The 15,195-nt window shown below is 42.7% G+C and overlaps 1 protein-coding gene and 1 long non-coding RNA gene across 2 annotated transcripts; one reads left to right on the top strand and one right to left on the bottom strand.

Moving 5' to 3' along the window:
- Positions 1-2,579: 2,579 nt before the first annotated feature.
- LOC145877568 (uncharacterized) lies at positions 2,580-8,422 on the top strand. Its single transcript, XM_082973470.1, has 4 exons — positions 2,580-3,306; positions 3,402-3,523; positions 6,304-6,418; positions 6,630-8,422. The coding sequence occupies exons 1-4, from the start codon at positions 3,093-3,095 to the stop codon at positions 7,670-7,672; spliced, it is 1,494 nt and encodes a 497-aa protein (XP_082829596.1). The 5' UTR covers positions 2,580-3,092; the 3' UTR covers positions 7,673-8,422.
- Positions 8,423-11,841: 3,419 nt separating this feature from the next.
- On the bottom strand, positions 11,842-13,373 carry LOC106600401 (uncharacterized). Its single transcript, XR_001327805.3, has 4 exons — positions 13,149-13,373; positions 12,834-12,906; positions 12,566-12,631; positions 11,842-12,347 (listed from the first exon to the last, which is right to left on the bottom strand). It is a non-coding gene; the product is annotated as an uncharacterized LOC106600401 (long non-coding RNA).
- Positions 13,374-15,195: the final 1,822 nt, after the last annotated feature.

The following is a 15,195-nucleotide window of genomic DNA, read 5'->3' as shown; positions in this document are numbered from 1 at the left end:
GTAATTCAGATACTGTAATTCCATTCAGTAGGAGCAAAAAGGAGACATGGAAAATGAGAAGTGGTGTTTCTATTGGACAAGTTCATGTAGTAGAGGTTCAAAATGTCAGTATTTTCTCCCATTTCATACCTACTGAACGAGACCCAGCATAAATATGGCATATTGCTTTTTATATCAACCTCTTTCCCACTAGGAAGCTGTGGTGATTCAGCTGGAGGAGCAGAGGCTAGTTAAGATCAAGGATGTGCTGAAGGAGTTACCAGTTCCCCATTACAGGTAAACCTCCGCCTATTCAGTAATTTCTCCTACTTTTATATAGAAATAGTAAATGTTTGCAAGGTTTCCATATATTATATGGATGGAACCATCTGTTTATAAATTGGGATAAAACAATTGTGCCATGTGTTGTTTTTCTCCAATAGTTTCAACTGTTTTCAAGCTACATCTACAAAATTAAACCCATTTCCCTCTCTCTTTGCCCCTTCTCCCTCACCCTGGTTTCTCTGGACTCTGCAGTTCCTCATGTGTCACCTTATCAAGATGGCTTCTTATTCCTCACACACCAACATGCATGCCCGGAACCTCGCCATTGTTTTGGCTCCAAACCTTCTCAAGTGCATTTATCTACATGAGAGAGAAAGACATTAACTAGATAGAGATAGTTAAAACAGTGTGTTTGCATTGTTCAACGTTGTTTAACCCTCTGAGGCTGTTTGCAGGTCAAAAGATATTGAGGCGTCAGGGTTTAACAGTACAGCAGTCTTTATGGAGATGAGGGTCCAGTCCATCATGGTGAAATTCATCCTCACCCACGTGCCCCAGCTGTTTCCTGATTCAGATGCATGGTATTTTCCTCCCTAGTCTATGTCTGCCAAAGACAAGGGTCATGTTCATTAGTGCACACTGTAGCAAAAATATGTGAATGATAATATGGTCATATCTGCCTTCCCTAGTATGTCATGGGCCCAAATACTGATCTGTCTTCATCATTGAGCTAGAAATGGAGCAGTCTAGTGGGGGAAAAGGTGGCTAGATAACTGCACTGAAGTACAATGACACTCACATAACAAGTTGTTATGTGAATAATTTATTAACTGGACTGTTATTCTGTGTCCTGTCTCTAGAGTTGCTGGTGTGGGAGAAACATGTGGTTCAACCAGCCACCAAACGTCCTGGAGCAGCAGGAAACCTGTTAGATATTTTGATATTGATGATGATTGAATCTTTTTACATTTTTTAAAATTATTTTGTTTACCCCTTTTTCTCCCCAATTGGTAGTTAGTCTTGTCCCATTGCTGTAACTCCCGTATGGACTCGGGAGAGGTGAAGGTCGAGAGCCGTGCATCCTCCGAAACACAATGCCCACTTAACCCAGAACCAAGCTGCACCAATGTGTCGGAGGAAACACTACACCTGGCGACCGTGTCAGCATGCATGCGCCCGGCCCGCCACAGGAGTTGCTAGAGTGCAATGGGACAAGGACGTCCTGGCCGGCCATATCCTTCCCTAAACCTGACGACGCTGGGCCAATTGTGCGCCGCCCCATGTGTCTCCCGGTCACGGCCGGCTGTGACAGAGCCTGGACTCGAACCAGGATCTCTAGTGGCACAGCTAGCACTGCGATGCAGTGTCTTAGACCACTGCACCACTCGGGAGGGCTGATGATGATGATTTTGATGGATATTCCCTAGCCACACAATGACAGGATTAGTGTACTGTGATTCGCCAACAGCACGATCATCTCGGCGTCCCATGAGAGAACTGTCAAAATATGGGACACAAGCATCAAGAAACAGGTGCATGAAATTCTAACTCTTCAGTTTCCACACACTCAAATACTTTTTATCAAGAATGGATGAGTAGTCACAGCAATGCACTGTTTGTGTATGTATGTTTGAATGTATGCTTACACTATCTCTCTCTCTACATGTGTTTGTGTGTGTGGGTACTGCTGTAGTCTTGGAGGTGAACCTGCACTGCTCCAGTGAACTGGTGTGTGGCGATGAACTGAGCCAGCTCTACTTCCTCTCTTGGATAGAAATACCACCCAGTGTACACACAGTCGTTGTATACACACTGCTCCATAACACATTCAATCATAATTAACTTAATCTCACACAGATATATCAGTACTACTAAGCCAGGATTCAGACACGGCTAAGACATCCGGGTTGGCAGAGTGTGCTAAAGCAGTGAATAAAGCTAACTTAGGGAGGAGGCTTCTAATGTTAACATGCGGCATGAAACCAAGGCTTTTACGGTTACAGAGGTCAACAAATGAGAGCACCTGGGGAATAGGAGTGGAGCTAGGCACTGCAGGTCCTGGATTAACCTCTACATCACCAGAAGAACAGAGGAGGAGTAGTATAAGGGTACGCCTACAGGCTATAAGAACTGGTCGTCTAGTACGTTCGGAACAGAGAGTAAAAGGAGCAGGTTTCTGGGCGCGATAGAATAGATTCAAGGCATAATGTACAGACAAAGGCATGGTAGGATGTAAGTACATTAGAGGTAAACCTAGGCATTGAGTGATGATGAGAGAGATATTTAATAAATACCATATCACATTTTCAGAATGGTTTTATTAGGTTGTGTCGATGAGAATGGACATGACAATATTTGATCATATATAAATCATTAGTATTTGAGAATGGTTGAAGAAAGTGTTTTTGTATTTTACATTTTACCACAGTGCGTCATAAAAGGCATCTATAGCCTTTCATGCATAATAACCATGTGAGCCACAGCATTGCACTGCACTCTCCCTCCCATACATGTAGCCATATCTATTGACTAAAAAGAGACATGCTTTATTCAGATCGTAAAACTTGTTTGTCAATAGATATGGCTACACTACAGGCAGACTAGAATATACACTGGTATTTGCCTGGAAGGTGCTAATTCTACCAAATGTTGAAGGGCTATTGCATTCTCATATTTACGGTAATAGATACTCACGTCACGAGTTGAACGGAAGTACGAATGCAATTGCGCACGCATCTCCCACTTGAAACGTTGCCATTTATCATAATCTACGGATTGTTGTTTTACTTAACACAGAGAATACAAATCTGTAATTTGGGTTGGACAAGATGGCAAGCTGCAATTTTCAGGCGCAGTTGGTATCCATTATGGAGGTATTAGCTAAAGCAGCTGTAGCAGAAATAAACAAACAGGTTGATGATAGCTGTGCAGTTATACGTTTGGAAATTACCCAAAGCCAGCGAGATATTGATGGACTGAAAAGGAAGTGTCAAATGATGGAGGGCGAGCTGAAGAAGACGCGAGGACGAGTCAGGAGAAAAGGTAGTAGATGTGTTATTCATGTTAAATTGATTGCATATTCAAAGCCCAAATGTGTGAATAGCCCTAATATTTGACTGAATACAATTATTTTCCAGCTTTTTACCCAATGGCATCTGAGAAATCTTCATATCCAGTCAAGATTGTTTTGAACAAGCAGAGGAATAGCTCACAGTGGAGAGACGGAGATATGGCTGTTGGAGAGGACTCTCAACCCCAGGTGTGATGCATCACTTTTTACAAAGACCTGATGACCTCATGGATCAATTCTGTTATTGGAATGTTTGAAGTTTTTGTGTGATTCATTAGTATTGCAATGAAACAGGCAGGGAGTATAGCTCGAACCCTCGACCTTCTGGCCAGAAGCTCTGCGAACCAATCGACTGTGCCACAAAGCTATGCTCCAGTGGCAGAGTTGAGATCCGCTTTTATAAACCAGGGTAACTACCAAGGTGCTAATTGGGGGGAGCCAGGGAGTGCTCAGCTCCCCTGAATAAGATGTTGGCTCCCATAAATGCAACAAAAGTCAAACTTTGTGAGGGTCTCCAAAAAATTATGCTAATTTAACCATTCTATTTGTTTAAAATGTAGTGGTACATATGTTTTACAGTGGTAAATATGAAATATGAGCTCCTTTATGTATAGATTTTGCTTTTGTATTTTCGCCATTTGTTTGCCATGTGTCCTTGATCGATAGCCTTTATTCCAATGCTTTAGATTTATCTGTTGATTAGTCATGGTTTGCTTTTGATAGTCAGCTATTTAGAGCGCGCATTGTTTTGTTTTTCAGGTGTGTGTGGGTGTTCTCCGTGCCATCCGTGGCCCGAAGTAGTAGAGAATTTATTTAGCTTTATTTTCTATCAATATTTGGTTTCTTTCCTGGATCAGCTGATGGTGGTTTATAGCACTAGACAACTGGCCTACAGCTACACACCAATGTGCATCCAATCCATCCAAAAAGTAGGCTATACGTTAATGAAAGTAGGCCTATAAGGTGACTCTTTTGGTTAGAAGAGGTTAACGTTTGGTTAGAAGCGCTACATTTTCCAATGGCATAGGCCTACATTATTTTGGATTTGTGTCCCCATGGGAACTGTTTTCATGGTGAAACATAATGAAATGTTACATTGGCATAGTTACACTTACATAGTTTCACAAGATCCATGATAGGTACAGGGTTTACGTTCAATATTCTATTTCAATTGTTAGTCTAAATGCTTTATAATGACAAATAACTGTCATTAATGTAAGGAATGAAATGTAGTGTTTTATGTCACACGATCTGTGAAGACTCCAAGCATAAATTATGGACAACTTATGAACTAGGGTGTAAAACATGTTTTGATTAAACTCATTACATGATTGCCATTGATTAGGCCTACATTAATTGGTGCGTCCTGCTGACAAATGTCACTTTTTTTGTAGCCTGAAAACTCATGACACAGCTGAAATTAGGCTGAAACTGGCACGGGAAAAAATGTGTTGGTCACGCTCATGTAGCACATGGGGGATGTGTGAAAGTTATTCCTCAGCCTGAAGTGTCCCGCTTGCTCGCCTCATTAGCTAGCTTTTGAGGTGGCGTGATCGTCTAAGATGTTTGAGGGAGGACAGTCGTATGTTTGTGAGGCAGGGGTCCTGAGTTCGCGCCAGGTATGGGCTGAATCGTTTGTGAGGAAGTGGTAACGTTACTCGCTAAGCAAGCAGCGTGAAGTCCTTTACTCTAACACACACGGTCAACTGACTTAGGCTCTATTACTATGAACTTCAAATAAGCCTACCGGTAGTGGCAAAATAATTGGTGGGTAAACGCTGATTGTCGGTCATGGTAAAAGTTTTTAATATACTTTCAAAGTATTTTTCAGAAAAAGGTGGGTACACGGCCTTTACTTGCATCTACCCTCCACTAGGCCTGCACCTACCCTCTCAGCCAAGGCAATTTTACGCACATGAACACACGCAGAACAGGTACATTAGCCTACATTCAATATAATACATTAGGCAAACTTTTTGGTGTTTTGTAACATATATATTTCCATTCATCAAATGGCGCAAGTATACATGATGTTTAGCTGCTGGAATTATTTTGGAGTGGATGAACATGCACAGGTAGACTACTTTTTTAAGTGATTTGTTTGACAATCAGATGAAAAATAGAATGACTGGTTATGTTCATGCCACATTAAAAGGTAATTAATATATATATATTTTTAATCTCTTTTTTGGGATATCCAATTGGTAGTTAGTCTTGTCCCATCGTTGCAACTCCCCTTCAGACTCGGGAGAGGCGAAGGTCGAGAGCCATGCGTCCTCCGAAACACGACCCCGCCAAGCCGCACTGCTTCTTGACACAATTCTCGCTTAACCCAGAAGCCAGCAGCACCAATGTGTCAGAGGAAACACCGTCCAACTGGCGATCGCAGTCAGCTTGCAGGTGCCCGGCCTGCCAAAAGGAGTCGCTAACCTTCCCCTAACCCAGACAACACTGGGCCAATTGTGCTCCTCCTCATGGTTCTCCCGGTCGGCTGTGACACAGCCTACGATCGAACCCGGGTCTGTAGTGATGCCTCAAGCACTGCGATGCAGTGTCTTAGACTGCTGCACCACTCAGGAGGCCCATATTTACAGTTTAAATGATTTCGTTATTATTAGTGCCATAAAGAAAATATTATTACTCCCATAATATTTTTTTTATTTATTTTTACACTCAATAGAGACCCCAGAATGTCATGGTGTAATTTACACCAATGTAATGACCTTGATCAATTATAAATGAGAGAATGTTCACAACTGTTCTCAAATTGAATGGTTTATTGACCCAGAAACTATAGAAGCTACTTTCTGGCTGTAGCCTATGCCAAATAAATCGGATAAGAATAACAGGTAGCTATCCAACTTAATTTCTGGACATGAAAAGAGCCTACTTACAAACCAAGGTCACTGCAATATGAAAAGGGTTAGATATGGTGTGTCCAGAGTAATAATCTAAGTCCTCTGTTACAGCCTACAGACGTGGAGCAGAGAGCAGAGACTGAACCCATACTGATCAAAGATGAAGAGACAGCAGAGGATGTGTGGAAGACTGACCCTCAGGAAGAGCTCAGGATCACTGGAGAGGGTGGGTGCGACCATAAGGGGTACTGCTCTGTCTGTCTATGGAAGACTGTGTGGGTGTGGTGGTATACACGTTGCAAATTGCTAGTTGGTGTTTTTTGTTCTGGGTTGGCATATAGAGTGCGCGTACACACAGTCAATTCGAAATCTTTCATGTTTTGCAACTGTTAAAGATCTTTTGTAATGTTTCTTTTATGTTTATCCCAAATATTTAGAGTCTGGTTCCAAGCCTGGGCAACCATCATCCTTTGAGCAACGGCACTTTGATGAGGACTTCATCACACAACCCAACATATCTCCTGAAGACTCAGTGGAACATTACCCCAATTCTGATGGTCCAGAGGAACCAGGCACACCCCGGCTCACGTCTGCAGAGAAATCAAAGGTGTTCAGGACAGAGCAGCACCGCCCGGACGAGGACTCGCAAGAGCTAGTGATGGTGAAGGATGAGAAAGAGGAGGTGCTGGATCAGACCACAGCCCTGGCAGGACCTGACCAGTTTGTCATGGATGAGACTGATGGGCAGCTGTGGACCTCTGTGGATCCAGGCAGAGACACTGACCCTGATGGCCACCCAGATTTCTCCTTTCATTCCACAGAAGAGTACTCTCAGAATATATCAATTTTTCCATCTCACAGTGGGCTGCCATCCGTAGGGCCATCGGTTCACTCTTCTATAGGGAAACCACATGCTAACATGTTCAGTGCAGCAGCACACATGAAAAAACATGTCAGGACATTGGCTGATGAGACTAGACAACATATGCCAGAAGGACAGAGCGGCGAGCGGCTGAACTCAAATAATAACGGAAATAGTTTAGCTATACAGCCAAGGCAGCATCAGTTCAGGGCTTCAGAATCAACAGTGAGAATGAGTGAGTGCATGACAGGGTCAAACATGGCCACCACCTCCACCTTCTCTGGATACAGCCTGAGTCGCAGTAGTTTTAACATGGTGAAGAGAATGAGGACTCAGTGGAGGTCGGGCGGCACCACCGGAGAGAAACCGTACACCTGCGAACAGTGTGGCAGGAATTTCACCAAGCAGTATAACCTGATCAGACATGCTGTGGTCCACAGCGGGGAGAAGCCCTACGAGTGCACACAGTGTGGGAAATGCTTCACCCAGCGGTCCAGTATGAAGTCACATCAGAGAACTCACATAGGAGAGAATCCAGTGTCTCAAAATGTGGTACCCGCATACCCTGGGGATCCACACACAAGTTTAATATTGTCTCAGGCCAGATGGAACAAATAAAACATAATTATAGTTTTTCTGTAACACTGTCTGTGAAAATGTGGTACAAAAGGTATTTTGAGACATTTTGACATACTTTTCTGATTTGTGAAATGGCTTTCATGTTTGACTGTTGACGGCTCCTCACAGATTTTACCAGCCTATATATTTACAACTGGTAAAAAAATTATATCATGAAAACCTATCTGCACTTTTAGAAAAAGTGAATAACACCTTCCTAGAATTGAGTTGTACCCCCCTTCCTAAAATGTTGTTGCACCCAACCCCCACATCTACACTGACTGAAGTGGATGAAACAAGTGACATTAATAATGTATCATAGCTTTCACCTGGTCAGTCTTATGTAATGGAAAGAGCAGGTATTCTTAATGTTTTATACACTGTGTATATAGGAACCATTTAGTATGTGTTGTCTAGTTAGTGTTTGTCTATTTGGGATTTCACTTCTTGCCACAAAGGACAGTATGATATCAAATCAGGTTAATAACTTATTTTGAAGTTACTCTGCTGCCTTAAACTGTTACGTTATTTTAACTCAACAAGGCAATCAAATATGTGTTTGTGTGTTAGCTTACATCATACATGTATGTTCATACAACTTTACATTTGCCATCTGAAAATTACACTTTTACTGTACATTGTCTAAACTGACACCACTGGCACTGTATAAAACTGGTCATCTGAATCAAAGATCATTAGATACCGTAGATGGCTAAATCGATAAGAAAAATAAATATGTAGTTTGAAAGATTTACTGGTTCATTGATTTGACAGTCAACAGAGGCAGAGATAACAGTGGAGATATACAGAGAGAGAGAAAAGGAGAGACTCAGGACGTCAACACGGGAAGTTTAGTGATAACTTGCGTCATCACTTGCTGATGCTTGGTTATGCCGGTGCAGAGTGAAGGTAGGAACAATCGTGACTCTTACTTTTTCTTATTCTTGTTTATACCTCTAAGTAAACCCTGAAACTCAAGAGGAATAGTAGTGACAGTGTGTTAGGTAGGGGTGGGATAGTAGTGGTCAGGGGGATGGAGAGGTGGGTTCAGGCTCAGAGGCTTTATGTTCTACGACAGGCATGCAGTTACAACGTACAGTTAAATGGACTTCCGCTGCAGTGAGAGGGCCACAATGACCAGGAGAGGCAGGGAAGAAATGGCACCTATCGATCACAGAGAACAGCCATGGTTTGGGGTGTCAGGGTGTCCATCAACATAGGAAGACTAGGTGTGATTCAATTTGAAGTGTCCCCAGACCATGGCACAGAGGGAGTACTGGGAGTGTTGGGGTGAAGGGTGTGGCCTGTTTATTTTGTGAAAAAAGATAGGGGGAAGTGAAGAGAGTGATGATTGCTGTAGATTGTGAGCGATGCACAGTTTGATTTGAAGTGATCACATTAAGTGTTGTGTTGGTGTATGCATATTGAGAAGATAATTGAGTGCCACAAACACAACACAAGACAGAATGACCCTGCAGAATGGCTCATAACACAGCATAGCACAGTAAAGAAGAAAATAAGTGTAGAATGTTAACAGCACATTGTAATTGTATATGAAATTCTCATGATCACGTTACCATTGACCAATTCCTACAGAAAATACAATGACTGTACAAAACATTAAGAACATCTTCCTAATATTGAGTTGCACTGCCTTTTTCCCCAAACAGCCTCAGTTTTCTGGGGCATGGACTCTACAAGGTGTTAAAAGCATTCCACAAGGATGCTGGCCCATGTTGACTCCAATGCTTCCCACAGTTGTGTCAAGTTGGCTGGTAGTGGATCTCTACTCCAAATAGCTTGTTCCATCTCCTCCCACAGATGCTCAATTGGATTGAGATCTGGTTGCTGGGCGTGCTACTGCAGTAAGCTGAATTCACTGTCATGTTTATGGAACCATTCCTGGACAATTCTAGCCTTGTGGCATGGGGCATTATCCTGCTGAAAAATCCATTCGCAGATGGATTCACTGCTGCCTTGAAGGGATACACCTGATTGGCAATGATTTTCAGGTATCCTGTGGCATTCGAACGTTGCTCCACTTTTAAAAATGGGCCTAATGTGTGCCATGAAAACACACCCCACACCACCAGCCTGCAATGTTGAAACGCAGCATGATGGATGCATGTACCCAAGTGGTTTTTTCCATAATCTAGTCCTCCCATCAGCGGGAACCGGGATTAATCAGACAGGCAATGTTTTTCCAATTTTAAAGTATCCAGCGTTTTCGTTCCTTTACTGCAGTTTCTTGTTTTTTGCTGAATGAAGTGGAACTTTGCAAGGTCGTCGGCTGCCATACACACCATTCGCAGGGGGCGCAACTTTGGTTTTAGAAGTGGCCGTCTCTATTTAGAACAACAAAAAGTAAGCATGTCATCAAGCTAGGTAAGAGATCATTGCTAAATTTGTTTAAGTGATTGATAAGACTGAACTAGATCAAAGCTAATTCAATAATCAATATTGTGGTGCACCTTTAACTCAAGTACAAAGACTTTTGATTGTCTTAAGACATACTCTATATCAAATTTCAGCCAGACCGCCCAGCCAGCCCGAGCCGCCTGCACGCCCGACCCCCATCAGTCTAGTCAATACCTCAACTCTCTCCCAACACAATCTTTTCCCCACTTTTTAACATTTTATTTACTCCCAAGGGAAAGGTTTGGAAACAAAAACAAGAAAACACATGCACCTACATATACATTAACACACAGAAACAGCACATCCTCCATATAATTTATCTCATAGGCCTAATAGTATTGTATAGTTATTTTTACTTGCACACAATATAGCTGGGTCACCCCGTCCTGCCCTTAAGGGACCACCGCCCTGCAGCGCCCCAACACACCTCACTCAGCTTTAGGAAACGTTCATTATGCTAAGGCCAGAGTGACAACCCCTCAGAACGGCAGACCCCTAGGGCCACGACTGAGCAGCCAAGCAGCTAGGGATTGCCTAAATAGGTATCTCTCCTGATGTTGGCATGTTTTCAGACTCCTTTTGTCGTACTTTATTCCATATCAGGCATCCAGAGCTTATGAAAGTTTCCCAGTATACCCTAAATCTGGTAATAAATCAAATCTAGTGATACATAATTTGGGATTTCTGCCATCCATTGTAACATTGTGGGAGGATAACCAACCTTCCAATTAATGGAAATGCATTTCTTTAGATGCATGGTTACACAGTTTTGTTCGGTAACAGTCTCCAGTATCAACATTTAGAAGCAAGCAAATACAAGGAGAAGGGAGAATATGTAGACATGCTGAGATAAGACATACTGCCGAAATTCAGCCAGATTTCACAAGACAATAACATATGCAAATATGCCCCCTTTTGTGTTTTACAACTCCAGCAGAGGAATAGCATGTTATTCAGTTACACTGACATATAATATGTACTATGGGTGGTCTTAGAGCGTTGGGCCAGTAACCGAAAGGTTGCTGGATCGAATCCCCGAGCTGACAAAGTAAAAATCTGTCATTCTGCCCCTGAGCAAGGCAGTTAACCCACTGTTCCCTGGGCGCCAAAGACGTGGATGTCGATTAGAGGGGTTAGGTTAAATGCGGAAGACACATTTCAGTTGAAGGCATTCAGTTGTACAACTGACTAGGTATCCCCCTTTCCCCCTTAAACTGCAGTAATTTATGTCTGAGATGATATGAACATGACTGGGCATTCAAACACATCTTCATCATCATTTATAGCTTCTACCAGGTCTTCCTCACATCTTTGTTTTACATGCTTTGTGTCACCAGGAAAAGCTTCTATCAACCCTTGATACAATTTGGAAATCAACTTTGCAGGTTTGTCACACTGCCTAATTCTCTCTCAAACAGAGAATTAGTGAACATAAAAGTTTAATCAGGCGAAACGACAGGGATTATCCAGTCGCAGTACATTTTAATGACCTAAAACATGACATTTCTACCTTTAGATTTTGTGGCATAGAGAAAGTCAAGATATCAGACAGGGGAGGTTATATTAATAATACTCTGAGCAAAAGAGAATGTTTTTGGATTTTCACCCTCCAGACATTATTTCCTAAAGGACTTAATGGTGAAATGCCTATGTATGTTATGTTGTGAATTTGAACATGAATTATGTGCCTATTTAAGATTACTCTGATGTTTTTTGTATGATGTACCCAATGATTAATGTCCTCATTGTGGTTTTATGGACGTGTTTAATGCGTCTTATTTATACACTTTTGTAGTGTTTGTGAAATGCATATTGTTATGTTTGGTAGCACTTATTTATTTTTCCTTTGCCTCCAACCCCTTTCCATGCGTGGAACGGATGTGGGTGGGGCTATGTCTACATAGGGGTGCTGTTTTCAGAAAACTCACAAAAGCTCTGACGAAGGCCGTGAGGCCGATACGTAAGCTTATTAAATATCAGTGATACTATCAAGAGCAGTGTGCGGTTTCCTTTTTCCTTCATCCTGTTTCAACTGTTGCCATGCACCTGCAATAAGATTGCTCAGATGTACGAGTGCCTTTTGAATTTTGTCACACTGCCTTAAAATAGTCTCAATCTTTGAAGCGTCTGGCTTGTCCAGTGTTTGCTGCACAGAGATAATAAAGTGTCGTATCTGCAAAAATTCACTTCAGCTCCACCACAGACTGGTCTTTCTTGGCTGCCTGACCCTGCTGAGACCTGTCACCATCTGATCCTCCTAAGATGGGGCATGACAAATAATTACATTGGTGAACATTTATACATTATATCATCCAAGAATAGAATCAATGGTTCAATAATTGAAATGACCATTATTCACAGATCCCAGACTGTAGCTTTAAGCCGCCATCCTGTAGCTACTGTGGGGTCTACCCATAAACTCAAGATGGAACTTTGTATCATTCACTGATATGGTTAATAAACTGCAAAATTCACCTGAGCTCCGTAGACTTGTCTTCCCTGACTGTCTGACCATGCTGGGACACCAGTCACTATCTGATCCTGCTAAGACATGACGATTATAGTGTTGTGTACTGATGTTGCACCATGACAGTGAAGCCTGTAAGAGCTGTTGATTACTGTGTCAGTGTGAAAAGAAGGGAATTAGCTAGGGAAACTGACAAATCAATAACATTGATTTTGGCCGCTGGTTTCATTGATTGATTCAGGTCTAGTATGAATGAGGTAAAAATAATAACATTACCTAAGTTTGGCAAGCTCTCTAACGGTACATCAACTGGCGAAAGGTAGCTAAGTTCATTTACTTCTGTTGAAGGCTGCAAAACATTTCCATACAAACAACAGCTGTTAGATAGTAATAATAGCCACCTAATATCACTATTTGACAGATAGCTACAGACTAGAGTTGAACTGGCTGTGGTATCTACTAGCAAGCTAATTCATTCACCTCAGTCAAGAGGAGATGAAACATTTGTAAGCTAACGTTACATGTCAGTTACACTACTAGCTTAGCACTGGAATTTTTATTTTTTTCTTCTCTTAATTAAACAGCAATTACCTTGCAATCTACATCAGTCAACCAAAGTGTAGCCAGTTTCTGTTCAGCTTGCTTTTACAACTCTGAGAAAGAGCGCAACACATACACACTGACAGCAGCTGCTTCTGTTCATCTCTCCCGTGTTGGTCCTATGCGCCAGCCTTTCAGAAGCGTTGCTTTCACACGCTCTGTGGTGTCTGTGCGGTCCTAAATCTAGCCAGCTGAAACCTCCAAACAGCCTACCCGACTGCTCTAAGGTGTCCGTATGGTCCTAAAGCACACCGATGCCGTATTTGGTATCACAGTGCAATGATGAAACTGGGGGGGACAAAAATGCAGTTTCGAGGGGGGGGGGCGTCATGACCCCCGTCCCTAGTGAAAGTTGTGCCCCTGCCCATTCACGTCAAGGTACAATGATTTGTGCAATCTTTTATCTTTGGGCACTAATGTTTTACTAGACTAACTGTAGTCTGTCTGTTGCTGTGCACAATTCGTTTCAACCTCCTTTGTCCTCTTTCATCAGTGACCCGTTTCTGACCACTGGCCTGCCGTTGGCTGGAGGTCCTTTGGGTGGTGGACCATTCTTGATACACAAGGGAAACCGTTGAGTGGGAAAAACCCAGCAGCGATGCAGTTCTTGACACAGTCAAACCGGTGCGCCTGGCACGTACTACCATACCCCGTTTAAAGGCACTTAAATACAGTGGGGGAAAAAAGTATTTAGTCAACCACCAATTGTGCAAGTTCTCCCACTTAAAAAGATGAGAGAGGCCTGTAATTTTCATCATAGGTACACGTCAACTATGACAGACAAAATGAGAAAAAAAAATCCAGAAAATCACATTGTAGGATTTTTTATGAATTTATTTGCAAATTATGGTGGAAAATAAGTATTTGGTCACCTACAAATAAGCAAGATTTCTGGCTCTCACAGACCTGTAACTTCTACTTTAAGAGGCTCCTCTGTCCTCCACTCGTTACCTGTATTAATGGCACCTGTTTGAACTTGTTATCAGTATAAAAGACACCTGTCCACAACCTCAAACAGTCACACTCCAAACTCCACTATGGCCAAGACCAAAGAGCTGTCAAAGGACACCAGAAACAAAATTGTAGACCTGCACCAGGCTGGGAAGACTGAATCTGCAATAGGTAAGCAGCTTGGTTTGAAGAAATCAACTGTGGGAGCAATTATTAGGAAATGGAAGACATACAAGACCACTGATAATCTCCCTCGATCTGGGGCTCCACGCAAGATCTCACCCCGTGGGGTCAAAATGATCACAAGAACAGTGAGCAAAAATCCCAGAACCACACAGGGGGACCTAGTGAATGACCTGCAGAGAGCTGGGACCAAAGTAACAAAGCCTACCATCAGTAACACACTACGCGGCCAGGGACTCAAATCCTGCAGTGCCAGACGTGTCCCCCTGCTTAAGCCAGTACATGTCCAGGCCCGTCTGAAGTTTGCTAGAGAGCATTTGGATGATCCAGAAGAGGATTGGGAGAATGTCAGATGAAACCAAAATAGTACTTTTTGGTAAAAACTCAACTCGTCGTGTTTGGAGGACAAAGAATGCTGAGTTGCATCCAAAGAACACCATACCTACTGTGAAGCATGGGGGTGGAAACATCATGCTTTGGGGCTGTTTTTCTGCAAAGGGACCAGGACGACTGATCCGTGTAAAGGAAAGAATGAATGGGGCCATGTATCGTGAGATTTTGAGTGAAAACCTCCTTCCATCAGCAAGGTCATTGAAGATGAAACGTGGCTGGGTCTTTCAGCATGACAATGATCCCAAACACACCGCCCGGGCAACGAAGGAGTGGCTTCGTTAGAAGCATTTCAAGGTCCTGGAGTGGCCTAGCCAGTCTCCAGATCTCAACCCCATAGAAAATCTTTGGAGGGAGTTGAAAGTCCGTGTTGCCCAGCGACAGACCCAAAACATCACTGCTCTAGAGGAGATCTGCATGGAGGAATGGGCCAAAATACCAGCAACAGTGTGTGAAAACCTTGTGAAGACTTACAGAAAACGTTTGACCTGTGTCATTGCCAGCAAAGGGTATA

This window comes from Salmo salar, chromosome 03 (genome assembly GCF_965601325.2).
Source record: "Salmo salar chromosome 03, fSalSal1, whole genome shotgun sequence".
NCBI lineage: Eukaryota > Metazoa > Chordata > Actinopteri > Salmoniformes > Salmonidae > Salmo > Salmo salar.
The sequence above is the reverse complement of the archived record's forward strand: the minus strand, read 5'-3'. Positions and strand labels throughout refer to the sequence as shown.